General features: G+C 40.8%; 1 protein-coding gene across 4 annotated transcripts in view; it reads right to left on the bottom strand.

The window, feature by feature from the left end:
- The window catches only part of epas1b (endothelial PAS domain protein 1b), a 76,022-nt gene that overhangs the window by 12,680 nt on the left and 48,580 nt on the right, over positions 1-14,762 (bottom strand). For 3 of the 4 annotated variants that reach the window (XM_050071279.1, XM_050071281.1, XM_050071280.1), the window contains exons 5-11: positions 13,980-14,098; positions 13,339-13,541; positions 6,204-6,310; positions 2,901-3,048; positions 1,564-1,769; positions 1,125-1,345; positions 630-743 (exon numbers count right to left, since the gene is read on the bottom strand). In XM_050071279.1, coding sequence (XP_049927236.1) covers positions 630-743; positions 1,125-1,345; positions 1,564-1,769; positions 2,901-3,048; positions 6,204-6,310; positions 13,339-13,541; positions 13,980-14,098 — 1,118 coding nt within the window. Of the gene's footprint in view, positions 1-629; positions 744-1,124; positions 1,346-1,563; positions 1,770-2,900; positions 3,049-6,203; positions 6,311-13,338; positions 13,542-13,979; positions 14,746-14,762 lie in introns of all 4 variants that reach the window. The other variant, XM_050071282.1, reaches the window with a different exon arrangement.

The raw sequence follows: 14,762 nt of genomic DNA, 5'->3' as shown, positions 1-14,762 counted from the left end.
AATTAGCTCGACGGCATGGCCAAATGCAAGTATGACACTAAATGTATTAAACTGTGTGGACCTTGAACTAATGACGAAGCAGAAATCTGGACCCTGTGGCTGGACCAGTCGGGAACCACTGCCCTAGAATATATTGTTGCACATTCCTGTCTTGCTCGCTCATTTTAAACAGTAAATTCTTTCTGGTCTTTATTTATTTACCAGTGCCAATTCCTTGTATTTTAAAACCTACTGTTAATAAACTGGATTTTGATTCTTAAAATAGAGAGGCAGTTTGTTTGCATATACCACAGAGATTTTGGTTTCTGAAAGCAGATTGATGTGATTTTTTTGATGATAGTTTAGATAAGTGAACAACATTGCTTAGAAAAGAATGTTTAAAATGACAAATTTCTAACCAGAGAATGTTTAAAAAGGCAGTAATGATCCACTTCCTATGAATAACAAATTGTCCTTCAACATGGGAAAAATCTTGCCCATCTTAAAAGACACTTTTGCCAAACAGGAAGAGAGACGAGGAAAACCAAGCTCTCAGTCAGATTCAGTTATCGTCGCCTCATAAATCAAACTAATGTTCTGTTAACAGAGGGGCAAAGTTTTAGACATAAGCATATTCATGGGACACACACCTCAGCGTTTGCAGGACTGTTGTTGCCATCTGTGTCCAGAGCAAACAGCTTCTCAGTCAGCTCCACCTTCAGTTCGTTCTCCACTGAGCTGTAGTAATCACCTGGGCTGCTGGGCTGCAGGGGAGGGAGGGGGCATGGAGGAGAGGAGAATAAAGGATGGTGTGAGACAGAGGAGGACAGAACCAAGATGATGAGCACAGGGAAAAAGGGACAAAACGTAAGAGACAGAACATTGTAAAAAGAAAGTGACAGACAGAAACAAAGAGCGAGAGATGAGGTTTGACAAAGGGCCTATTCACTGCTAAGAGCCGTCCAAATATCCACCCCCGTTATTCTCACACACATTGCCCACAGTTAGTGACCTTTAACCCCCCAGGCCTCACTGAACACAGAAAGAACAAACTATGAAAAAAAAACAAAAAAAACAACAACCAGTAGCTCGCACACTAATTACTCCTTTCAATTTAACACTCAGTCACTCGGTCTGGTCCTCACCGTGGAGCAGCTGCTGAGGCTTGGCGTGGCGCTGCCGGGCGGCGGGTTCTGCTGCACGGTAAATGTACCAGCCATATTAGTCATGTCTCTTGGAGCTGATGTCGCAGGAGCAGGCTTGTGGCTCTCACTGGCCCATGATGGAGGCCCTGGAGGGGGCATGGCTGCAGAGGAAGCCTGGGTGTATCCTGCTGGCTGCTGGGGCTCCTCAAACTGAGGGTGATCTGCAAGAAAGAAGCCAAAATAAGATTCAGTTGTTAAAAGACAGGATATAGAATAAATGTGCCATGTGGAGAGAGGGTTGACAAACACAAGACCACCAGATGATGCCGGTTTGTTTGTATGTAGTTGCACATTTTAATAAATTTAAAATGTATTTAAAGTCGACATGACATTATTGCTAACACAGTGAAACCAACAGAGGATGGAAGTAAATACAGACCGAAGTCAAGACTGATGATTGTGTCTCCAGGTGTCGGAGCCAGCTGGGCGAGATCCTCCGGCTCCTCTTTGAGTTTGGTGAAGAGGGCTTCTCCTGGCTCAGTCACACCTGCACCTCCAGCAGTGAAGAAGCTGCTCATGTGGCGCGGCTTGAACAGGGACTCTGTCTGCTTCAGGGAGAAAATCATCGACTTCTCCTCAATGTCACTGCAGGTTTGGAGACAGAGAGTGGAGTGAGTTGGGTTGTGTGTGCAGAGAACGCTTCCAGAGCATATAAAAAAACTTAAAGATGGATTTGGAGTTAACCATGTTTTGGTGATTCCCAGGTAAAAAGACATCTAAGCATTTAGGGTAAAAACATGACTGTCTTAAACTCAAATAACCACCTCACGGTTGTGCGCCTCCATAAACCAGTCAAGTTGCAGTTTACATCCATGTCTGTGAAAACATGGACGCTTCACACACATCTTCCCCCCCGGCAGCACAGAGGATCTACACAATCAGCACAGTTTCAAGGTGGACAACCAAGATTAGTGTCACCAATTCCGTATCTGACCAAATGTCTCCCCTAAACTGGAGATACGACACTGAATTATGGCCTGAAAAGTGTTTTTGCAGAACCTTATGATGTCATAGTAATGCTGACCTTTGACGTTTTGGATATAAAATGTCATCACTTCATAATTTTATTTATCAGACATATTAGTGAAATTTTGTCATAATTAGTGTGTAAACTCTTGAGTTATGGCCCAAAAATATGTTTTCTGGGGTCACTGTTTTGACCACCATAATCTAATCTGTTTATCTTTGAGTCCAACTGGACATTCGTGCCAAATTATTAAAGTTCCTTAAGGTGTTCTTGAGATATTGATTTCATGAAAATGGGAAGGACGGACAACCCCAACGTGGCCTCTGCAGGCCTATCACATCTGGTAACTAATTTTAATCAATTCCTTCTTGAATCGCAGAGGACGTTTGTGCCAAATTTGAAAAGAAAAATCCCTCAAGGTGTTGTTGAGATATCAGGTTCATAAGAATGAGACAGATGAGGTCATGGTGACCTCTTAATCTAATCAGTTCATTGTTGAGTCCAAGTGGAAGTTTGTGCAAAATTTGAAGAATTTTAAGGGAATGGGATAGATGGATGGACGCACAACCCAAAAACACAATGGCTGTGGCCACGGCTGTCACTGGCCCAGCATATGACAGGTGACACGACTGTTTACAGATACCCAGACATGTAGAACAATTGACACTTTTTGACCAAATTCAACCTGATTTTGACTCACGCATCTTTTCACTTATCATTTGCCATAACTCTTGGATGACGGCGCTCACCTGAGGACGTAGTTTATGCACACGATGCACTGTGGCTGGGAGTTGCGGCTGTTATAAATAACAGTTCCTTGCGTTTCGACCCAGACGTAGCCTCCGTTCTTGGCCAGCATGCGGTACTGACTGCTCACGGCCTGACCCTTGGAACACACTGCAGAGAGAGAGAGAGGAAGAAAGAGCGACGTGTTAATGAGCTGTTGTGTCTGATAAATGAAGATAACTCAGGTGTGAACTGAGCCACGTTTTATGTTGCTGTAAAAACTCCTTTCACTCCTCGTCTGCTAAGTCATATGAAACCCTTTAAAGACCTTTGAATAATGACCAGTGTATCATCATTCAGCTAAAGCAAGTATTAAAGATCTACAGCTCCTGTGAGGTTTGGATAACACACATGGGAGCCCTTATTGTAATTGAACACTAACAAAATTATCATTGTTGATCTTGTGTAATGCTATGAGGTGCTTACATTTCATTGGCCAGCGCACTACAGTAAACACTGAAAACTGACCCTCCTGTTCGTGAGCTCACTTTTTATTCTTCTATTTGCAGTCAAAGCTCAGAACAGCTGTTTTTTATGTGCTTTGTGTTTTTTGGTTATTTAAATGACTTTTTAATTTAGTAAATATCCATGCATGTATTTTACACAAGGCTGTGAAATCAACCAAATGTTGGTTAGCACGAGAAAGTGGGATGTTTGACTTTGAGCTGAGAGGGAGATGTTCTGGCTGCAGTCCAAAGTTCAGCACTGGCGTGGGAAAGAAGCAGATCTGTGGTCAGAGAGTGTGCACAAGGCCAGTGATTGTGTGTGTGTGTGTGTGTGTGTGTGTGTGTGTGTGTGTGTGTTTTGAGGAACCTCAGGGCAACATTGCATGTAGCAGAGAACGCTGTTAGCATGTGCTGATCGACAGGCTGGTCACGTTGGCCATGAGAGCGGCCCGTCTGTGTGTATGCGACACAGAGAGAGAGAGAGATAGAGAAGCCTTTATCTCAGCAGATTTTGGCCAACTAAGGACTGTAGACACAGATGATTAGGACCAGAAGTGAAGGAACACGAACACACACACACACACACACACACACACACACACACACACAAACTGTTAAATCCACATACAACAGAACACATCATCTGTAGACATCCTGAGTCGTCAGGTCTTAATTTCAAGTCATTTCCTTCATTTTGTTTTTTAGCCTCAAAATACCGACAATAATATTTTACAGAACGTCCTACATGATTGACATATGCTGTGTATTTATTGTTTCATGACAAATAATTCTTAAAGACCAAATCTACATGATTTATGAAGATGCATTTGTCAAACCAAAATCATCACCAAATCAATGACAGATTCTGTAGCAGCAATCTCTGAACTCATTGACTCTCGGTCTGATGACGATAAGCCTCTGGGGACAATGGCCAATATTTTTTGGAAGGTCCGGTGTAGCAACTGGATATTTGGGCCAAGACGTCCTCTTCCGTGCACCGGTCATTTCAACTAATAAATAACTGCATATGGATGCAGATAAATTTAAAACTAAAGTTACCGCCTCACAGTTGTACGCCTCCAGAAACTGGTCACGTTGCAGTTACAGTTTTCATCCATGTCAGTGAAAACATTTATTTAAGTTTCTGCAGTGTACGCACATACACACACACACACACGCTGCCATTATGATGCAGGGGTGGCTTTAAGAACCTAAATGACCACTTGTCCTCTTGCACTGTCACTGTTGTTCAGAGCTTCTAATGATATAGTTTTGTCAGTGGAGAAAAGCCATGACACTTCAGAGCCTTGTTAGCACACACACACACACACACACACACACACACACACACACACACACACACACACACACGTGTCATTAGAATGTAATAGAGGCCACCTGGTCCCCTGTCCAGTGTGTTTGTGGCAGCAGATGTGCAAACCTCATCAGGCCATCCATGGCTGCGCTTAATTTAATAAAGCCATCCTAATACCATGCCCCTGCTCTGTACTCTCTTGCCCTCTCTCTCTCTCTCTCTCTCTCACACACACACACACACACACACATAAACAGACTGTTTTACCACACATATTAAGGAACTAAAAATATGAAAAGAAAACTTATAAAGACACACAGCCCTATTTTTTTTTTTTTTAGTCATACCTAGGGGAGGTGCGCTGGTTTTAACATCACCTGCATGGGTCTATAATATAATACATAGTTTTTTTGACATGAATTAATATAGCTTTTAGCCATTAAGTGTGTGTGCACGTGTCTCTAACTCAAAAGAAGTCATAGTAAAGTATGTTGAAAAAAGTCATAATATATTACATCAAAAAAGTCATAGTATAGCATGTTGAAAAAAGTCAGTGTAGCATGTCAAAAAAAGTCATAGTATAACATGTCGAAAAAGTCATAGTGTAGCATGTCGAATGAAGTCATAGTGTAGCATGTCGAATGAAGTCATAGTATAGCATGTCAAAAAGTCATAGTATAGCATATCGAAAAAAGTCATAGTATAGCATGTCGAAAAAGTCATAGTGTAGCATGTCGAAGTCATAGTATAGTATGTTGAAAAAGTCATAGTATTGCATGTCGAAAAAGTCATAGTGTAGCATGTCAAATGAAGTCATAGTATAGTATGTTGAAAAAGTCATAGTATAGCATATCGAAAAAGTCATAGTATAGTATGTTGAAAAAGTCATAGTATAGCATATCGAAAAAGTCATAGTATAGTATGTTGAAAAAGTCATAGTATAGCATGTCGAATGAAGTCATAGTATAGTATGTTGAAAAAGTCATAGTATAGCATGTCGAAAAAGTCATAGTATAGCATGTCGAATGAAGTCATAGTATAGTATGTTGAAAAAGTCATAGTATAGCATGTCGAAAAAGCCATAGTATAGCATGTCAAAAAAGTCATAGTGTAGCATGTCGAAAAAAGTCATAGTATAGCATGTTGAAAAAGTCATAGTATAGCATGTCGAAAAAGTCATAGAATACTATGTCAAAAAAAGTCATAGTGTAGCATGTCGAAAAAGGTCATAGTATAGCATGTTGAAAAAAGTCATAGTATAGCATGTCGAAAAAGTCATAGAATAGTATGTCAAAAAAAGTCATAGTATAGCATATTGAAAAAGTCATAGTGTAGCATGTCGAAAAAGTCATAGAATAGTATGTCAAAAAAAGTCATAGTATAGCATGTTGAAAAAGTCATAGTGTAGCATGTCGAAAAAGTCATAGAATAGTATGTCAAAAAAAGTCATAGTTTATCATCAGTTCATATAAGTTTTATAACTGAGTGTGTACACGTGTGCTTACAGTTGTGGTGGCTCTTTGTGACGCTGTCTGAGTCCAGGGCGTGGTAAAAGTCGTAGACTGAACGACCCAGCAGATCCTCAGGAGTGTAACCCATCAACTCTGTTACCCTGTAACACAAACACACACACACACACACACACATTTAATAATGCACAGGATTTCATGTTTTTAATCTTAACTTCTCTCTTCTATCACGCATTGCTCAAAAGACAAATCCTGCACTTCAAAAGGCTTCACACACGATTTGGAAATCAAACAGAGAGGTGAACAGTCTTCCAAAAATAAGAACTCTTCACCTCCCTGTGGTTCTGGGAACAACTAATCTCTTTCCGTCACTCTCATCACGAGTTCACTTTGTTAATAAGGATTTTGTTGCTGGCTTACGTCATTTTAAAAATTCCTTTTCCCATTTTATTAAAAAAAAGCATTCTGGTTCCTCCTTAACGTTCAGGTACATTACCTTTTTTTGTCATTTAGAAAATAAATGGTTTTAGGCTTAACACCAAACATAGTTGAAGTGCTTTATTCACTCTCAGAGGAGAGTCTCTTCCCAACAAACTGTGCTGTGAGAACATAATCCAAACCAACAACAGGAAATGACCCCTGAACACAAGGTTTAATAAGAGTCCACAGAGGGTGAACTGGGACAGAGAGTGCAGACAAATTCGTCATGCTTAGCCTAAATTAAAGAGGCTTGAATGTGATTTTATTCGACTTCTCCAGCCACCAAAATCTTCCAGCCTCGCAGGATGAAAGTTTACCAAATAGATCTTGAGTAAGGGAGTTGTTTACGAGTGTATGCGGCTATAATACATGAGCTCGGGTTGGCTTGTAAACAAAGAAACAAAAAACAATACCATTGTGTTTTATTGTAAATTTTAACCTGTGATTGTACAAAAGACCTGTCTTACCTCCTACAAATGTTTTACCAAACTGTGCAAATTATGTTTCTGCTACTGGTGGTGGTAACTGCAAAGAACTTCCACTGATACTCCTTGGTAACTGGGAACAGCCACCGATGGCTTTCGGGAAAAATAAGAGCTATCCTCTTTATGTTATGGTTGTGCAAAGGTTGACGCACTTCCTTTGTGCCATAAATGGAGCCCTCATTTTCCTGGAGGATCATACCCAGTGGCCGACAGAACTGCACAGTGATAGGAAACCAATCTAAATGCAGATGGTGTCTTAATTCTATAGCCATTACATTGTGCATTCAACAATGACTCTATAATGACGCGTACGTATCTACATCCACTTTAAACCAGGGTTGTATTGAGCCACGACAAAACATAGCAAAATGTTGACTTAAACAGAAACAGCGCCACGTTGAACATCCTGTTGTGTAACGTAAGAGCGCTGCCTTTAAATACAGCAGGTTTTAATTGGATTCAATTCAAAGGGGCTTCATCAGAGTGTCTACAGGTGTAAACAAATTAAATTAAAGACTTTTAAGACCTTTTTAAAATCAGTTTAAATAAAATTTAAGACCAAACTTGTGATGAAAATACACACCAAAAGCGAAAATATACTCTTTCCAGGGAAACACATTAATGTCAGTTCAAAATAAACAGTAAAAATGACCCTGACGATACTTTCTGTGCTTACGGCTCTGCATGTGCGACTCTGATCCCCATTTTACCACATTTGAAACACCGTGGACATACAGCGCAGTTTGCTTCATAAACATTTCCAGGCCCTGGCTTTAATCACAACGAGTAATTGTTTTTATTCTTTTAATCTATTTGTCCCTACACTTGCATTTTCCCATTTTTCCATAGCTTGCATGTCCTAGTTTAACGATGCAAATGCATTGCGTGATCTAGGTGTGTGAGAGGGGAAAAATAGGAGCATTGAGCACATATAGATGTTGTGTCAAAGAATGGTACCCTGTCAAATAGTGTTTCCCTCCTGTTAAAATGATGTTTCCTTTGGCACCAACACCAAAAACAACATCGGTGATGTGACTAAAAAACATTTAAGACCCCTTCAATCCGAATTTAAGACACTTTAGTACTTTTTAAGGCCTTTTTTTTTGTATACGTGTATTTAACACATTTTAAAACTTTAAGGACCTGTGGCCACCCTGTTTAATGGCATAAGAAAAACTGTATGTTTAATAAGTAAAGATCTACCAGAATTTGGTTTGTATACACGTCGCTGCTGATTGGGTACACCTCTGACACATCCACCGAATGAGAAGCCCATTGCACACTGTTTCACACTGTTTCGAGGAATCATGTTGTTCAACCTGGACACCGTAGCAAAATGGCGCCCACCGTTTTCAGATTGAAGGCACCCCAGCAGTCTAACATTAAATCTATGACTTGTTTTAATTTTCCCCCACATCACACCAATGGCTATTTTTAAAGAGGACAAACATTAGACTTAAAATGAGCTCTCCAGGGTGCCCGGTGGCTAAGTGGTTGGAGCTGATGTCCCATATATGAAGACAATGCCCTTGTCACAGCAGCCGCGGGTTTGGTTCCTGCCTGCAGCTGCTGTGCTCTATGCCCTCTCTCTCACCCTTCACACATAGACTGTCCTAGGTAAAAGCAAATTAAAAAAATCTGAAATAAAATAAAATTAACTCTCTGTCCACATTTTTACTACTTAATAATTTAACATCATGTTAATATTTCTTTAAACCTAAGTGCCAAAAGATCATTGAACACATACAAATATTTGCAGCATAAAATAGAGAATGTTTCTCTATCAAAATTTCTCTGCACCATAATTTTTTGTATGATTTTCTTATCATGACATTATTTATTATCTATGATTGATAACATTTTTCTGTAACTCTCGCAGTTATCTCCATTATCTGTCAGGAGTTGCGAATCTGTAAATAATGATTTGTCGTATGGATTAGTGATGAGAGTGACTGGGAGAAAGAGGAGAGACAGAGAAGCCTCAGGGTGCAGAGACTCTTGTCCTCTGATTACATAACACTGACAGATGCAGGCCTCAGACTGGAGGGAGGAAGGGCAGAGTAAATGAAAGAGAGAGGAAGTAATGTGGACAAAATCAGGTGTGAAAGGAGGCAGTGAGAGGAAGATAGTAGGGGAGAAAGTGAATAAAGAACAGGAGCAAAGAAAAGAATGTTTGGAGGGATTAAGAGATGAGGAAGACAGGGAGCCAGAGGAAAATTTTGGCTCTGTACGTTTCTGCAAACCACAGGTATGACGTATGAGCTGACTTCAGGAGGTGGAGGGCATGGTGGATGGTGTGGGCTAGACGCCTAGGTGTCACATGACCACGAGAGTTATCGCTGCATTTCCAGCTGCTTCTTTAGCCACAAACGTGGGTGTTTTCTAGCAACCTGTTGCTGTGTAAAGAAACACAAGTTTCAACTGCTACATAACGACATACAAATGTAAGGTATCTGTGGTTTGCAGAAATCTACAATGCCAACATTTATCCTGGCGATTGGGATGGAGGAAGGAGGTGGACGGAGAGGAGAGGAGAGCTGGAGTGAAAAAAGAAAGAAAACAAAATCATATCCAAGACTGGTTGCAACGAAAGCATCAAATTATAATAGCGATGGTAATGACGGTGATGATTGCTGGCTGAAAACCCAAATACAAACACTCCTACCAACACGTGACCCTTTCCCCCTCTGTACTGCCCTCTCTTTTTCCTTCACAGGCCTGATTGTCTCTTTCTCTCTGCCTTCCTTTTTTCAATTAATACATTAAAAGAAACACTTGCATGGACGACTCTTTTCTAATCACATTTCATGTAAATTCAAGACACATATCATTTCATTTCATTTCATAAGACATTTGTTTGTCATTTTTATAGACTGTAAAAATCACGTATGTAGCCTCCGTGACATCACCTATTGGTCTGTGGTGATGCCTCAAAGCAGCCCCATTTTTTAACTGCGAGTAATTTTAAGCCTGTATTAAATGTAAATGGATGAGTTACATTAAAATTCACCCCCCTGTACAGTTAGCACGAATGTTGAAATTAGCTTTAAAGACCAAAACTGTTATTTTGTACTATGAACGTGCTGTAAGGTTGGGCAATTTAACATGTGGGTCCATAGGGATTGACTAGCTTCTGGAGCCAGCCTCAAGTGGCCATTAGAGGAACTGCAGTTTTTGACACTAATGCATTGGCTTCATTTTGCCGCTTGGTTCTTTTAAGTGTAACAGTATCTTCTTGTTGTTATTGCCAGGGCCACCTATCAAGTCCTTTAATGCTTGTGTTTCATCGGATAATAAATTATGAGTTACACGAATAACCTTGTTTATTGTATTCATAACATCCTGTCCTGCAAGATGACAAAAAGTTAAAAAGCAGATGGAGTCATTTTAATAGTCACATCATATACAATGAATAAACTGGACTTTTTATGAGTTTTAAACAAGTCGTGAGAACCTAAGGTTTTGGACGACTTCTGGACGATGGCGCTCATTGAGAGGTTCATCTCATTTTCTCTTTCTCTATTGAGGGAGAAGTTTTTTCTTCCCCTCCTTCCCTGCTCCCTCTCTGTACTCGACCTGTCAAACTGCCAGACATGAGCTGAACAAACTTTCTGTCCTCCTGTCCCTAATGAGTCGGAGTCCCTGCTGAGCCAGGAGGGCGACCCACCTACAATAAACTCATTTGCGTAATTGGAGAGAAGATTTGGGCGGCTATCAAACTGCACCAATAAGCAGAGAAAGAGAAAGGGTGCTTGATGGCTGCTGTGCGTGTAATGGAGTTGGCGTCATCATCGAGGTCACACAGATGATGACGCAAGTGTATTCGGGTATGGGATGACATTACTGATGTGACAGCTGAGCAACAGGGGAATGGGCAAAGGGGTGGGGATCGCACTCAGGCACTTCACAGATCAATTGTAACTAATATGAAAACGCCTTCAATGACAACTTTGAAACAGTGGAATTTGTTTGTGGGCTTGTTCACTCTCGTCTCAATGATCACAAACACTTGGAACAGTCTGATGATGTCGTGACGGCATCTTATTAAAGTATTAATGTTTCATCTCTGGCTTACATTTCCCACTGACGGCCCGGCCAAGTTAAACTGACTCAGTCAACACACTGCAATCAGTCAGAGAGTCTTGTGTGTGAGTGTGTGTTGCACGTCAAGGACTGTGTTTTAACTGGCAGCTGTCCACAACATGAAGCCGTTCTACTGAACTCTACTGACGTTCTTTAAAGACTTGTAAGTGCAGTAATTATTTTTCTGTTAAGTCGTTTTTCAAGTGTATTTTCTGGGTTCAGGCTGTAAAATGTGGTGATTTATTTTGCACTTGTTTCATATGGCTGTAAAATGAGTGCTGTGTTTTTTATTAATTCTAAAACATCATTTTAGGCTCTAACTGTAATTTCTGACATTTTACAGAGTAAATTATTAATGAGTAATCCGAACAAAAAAAATTAATCAAGATTTATCAAAGATAATTATAATGGTCTGTAAGGCCTCTGTGACTTCCTATTGAGCTCTTATGCACAGTTTATGCATAATTTAATGATCTGAAAGGGAAAAAACAAAACAAATGAGAACTGCCGCCTCGTGGTTGCATGCTGCCACAAACTTGTCCAGTTACAGTTTACATCCATGTCTGTCCAGACTCCTATGTAGCCATGACAACTGACAACGTTTAAAATATGGATGTTACTGAAAAGAAGCTACAAATTCTGAAACATGGATGCTTCACAAACATCTTCCCCCCGACAGCACAGATCTATACAATCAGCACAGCACCGATTCAGTATCTGACCAAATGTCTCCCCCTCTCTCCCTCCCTGAGATATGACGCTGAGTAATGGCCAGAAAAGTGTTTTTGCAGAACATTATGATGTCACAGTGAAGTTGACCTTCGGGATATAAATGTCATCACCTCATCATTTTATCCTTTTAGACATTTTCTGAAATTTTGTCATGATTAGTGGATGAATTCTTGAGTTATGGCCAAAAAGGTGTTTTGTGAAGTCACAGTGACCTCTGACTTTTGACCTCCAAATCTAATCAGCTTATTCTTGAGTCCAAGTGGACGTTGGTGCCAAATTTGAAAAAATTCCCACAAGGCCTTCTAGAGATTTTGCGTTTACAAAAATGAGATACAAGAATGAGACACATGCAAGGTCACAGTGACCTTTGACCAAACGAAATCTAATCAGCTTATTCTTGAGTCCAAGTGGACGTTGGTGCCAAATTTGAAAAAATTCCCTCAAGGCCTTCTTGAGATTTTGCGTTTACAAAAATGAGATACAAGAATGAGACACATGCAAGGTCACAGTGACCTTTGACCAAACGAAATCTAATCAGTTCATTCTTGACTCCATGTGGACGTTGGTGCAAAATTTGAGGAAATTCCCTCAAGGCCTTCGTGAGATTTTGCGTTTACAGGAACGAGACACATGCAAGGTCACAATGACCTCTGACCAACGAAATCTAATCCGTTCATTCTTGACTCCATGTGGACGTTGGCGCCAAATTTGAGGAAATTCCCTCAAGGCCTTCGTGAGATTTTGTGTTTATAAGAATGAGACACATGCAAGGACACAATGACCTTTGACCAACGAAATCTAATCCATTCATTCTTGACTCCATGTGGACGTTGGTGCCAAATTTGAGGAAATTCCCTGAAGGCCTTCTTGAGATTTTGCATTTACAAGAATGAGACACATGCAAGGTCACAATGACCTTTGACCAACAAAATCTAATCCGTTCATTCTTGACTCCATGTGGACGTTGGTGCCAAATTTGAGGAAATTCCCTCAAGGCCTTCTTGAGATTTTGCGTTTATAAGAATGAGACACATGAGAGGTCATAATGACCTTTGACCAACGAAATCTAATCCGTTCATTTTTGACTCCATGTGGACGTTGGTGCCAATTTTGAGGAAATTCCCTCAAGGCCTTCTTGAGATCTGCATTCATGAGAATGAGACGGATATACGTACAGGCAAATGGACATTCTGAAAACATAATGCCTCTGACCATGGCCTACATGAGGGATAACAAGTACCTTCAGCCAGCTCATTGATGATAAGCAAATCTGTTGTTTAGGTAATTCTTAAATCACATCAAGAAACATTATGTGGGGTTTTCTCACTTTCCGTCATGTCAGCTGACCCCACACTGTGTGCACCCCGCTGTGTGTGACTGTGTGTGTCTACCTCTCGTCACAGTAGGTGAACTTCATGTCCATGCTGTGCCTGCTCAGGAAGGTCTTGCTGTCCAGCGGTATGTCGATGTTTGATGGGTGTGCGATGGGTTCACACATCAGGACAGCGCAGGTGAGCGGAGGCTCTTTGAAGCCGCACAGCACTCGCGGAGGGCAGCTGTTGTACATCTTCAGGTGACCGGTGCAATGCAGCACCTGGAGGGAGCAGCAGGAACTTAGTGTGGCAGCGAAGCCACTGGCGTCATGTGTGTTCTCTGTCACTAGCAGCTGATACTGATGTGACGTTTTAATTGTAAAGATCTTTTTCTGTTGTATGTATTTATTTTATGTTTCGATGGTGGTTTTTTACTTATCTGGGGAGCGCATAAGAAATTTTACTTGTTGGGAGATCATTAACAGGACAGGAAACATAAAAAGGATATTTCTATAACACAAAATTATGTCTATTCATTTTGCCTTCTCTTTTAAATTACTTGATCATTTCACCTCCTCAGGCCTCTTATTCAAATAAATTAGTAAATCAGTCTGAGAAGGACAAAACACTTGTGTGTGATGTGTTTCTCTTATCACCCTGCATGCATGAGGTGCAGATGTTGCAGGCGTGCTAACTTGTAGCTGCTGCAGCTCTCTTACCTTCCAGCTGGCTGACTTGAGGTTGACGGTGCGTCCTCTGTTGGTCACCGTGCATTTCATCCTCATGAAGAAATCTCGCTCTGTACTCAGCTCTTTGCCTTTTTTACCAAAGCCACTGCCTGAAAAGAAAATATTAGGTTCAGTTGTAGGTTGAGTTGTAACATCCCAAATGTGGGCTCTGAGATAGAAGAGTTGAACTCATTTTGACAAGTATTAAAGTTAATAAAATTATGTTAAACTTTCAAGAATGAAACTGCGCTTCATCACATGTAATGCAGGACAAATTAAAAGGCATGTTTTTTCTAGTGTCAGTGCTTCAACAATCAACATATCTGTAACACTTGAAGGAACAGTGTGTTAGATTCAGGGGGTTTAGTGACATCTAGTGGTGAGGATTGCAGATTGCAACCAGCTGAAACTTCTCCTGGTTCGAATTCCTTCAGTGTTTGGGAGGTTTTTACCACAAGCCGAATTATCCGTAGAGGTCTCTTCCTCTCCAAGACAAACGGACTAGGTGATTAAAACCAGTAAAAAGACTGAATAAAGCAGTTTCATGTAACAAATCTGTTTCTGTGATGCTATTTAGCACGTCGGACTCGGACGAACCACCCGCTGAAGTCCCGCCCTACCACCTCTGGTTGTGTATCAGTTTTCAACACGTCCTTTACTAACTTTTGCAGTGTTTGATCTTGCGGGGATGTAGCCATTTTTCTGCCATGGTTCGCGTCCTGTAAGCGATATTTTTGTGGGCATGTTACACCAAAACCTGTTTCCCCCCGGCAA

Source organism: Epinephelus moara, chromosome 19, assembly GCF_006386435.1.
Source record: "Epinephelus moara isolate mb chromosome 19, YSFRI_EMoa_1.0, whole genome shotgun sequence".
Lineage (NCBI taxonomy): Eukaryota > Metazoa > Chordata > Actinopteri > Perciformes > Serranidae > Epinephelus > Epinephelus moara.
This window is presented reverse-complemented; position numbering and strand designations above follow the sequence as displayed.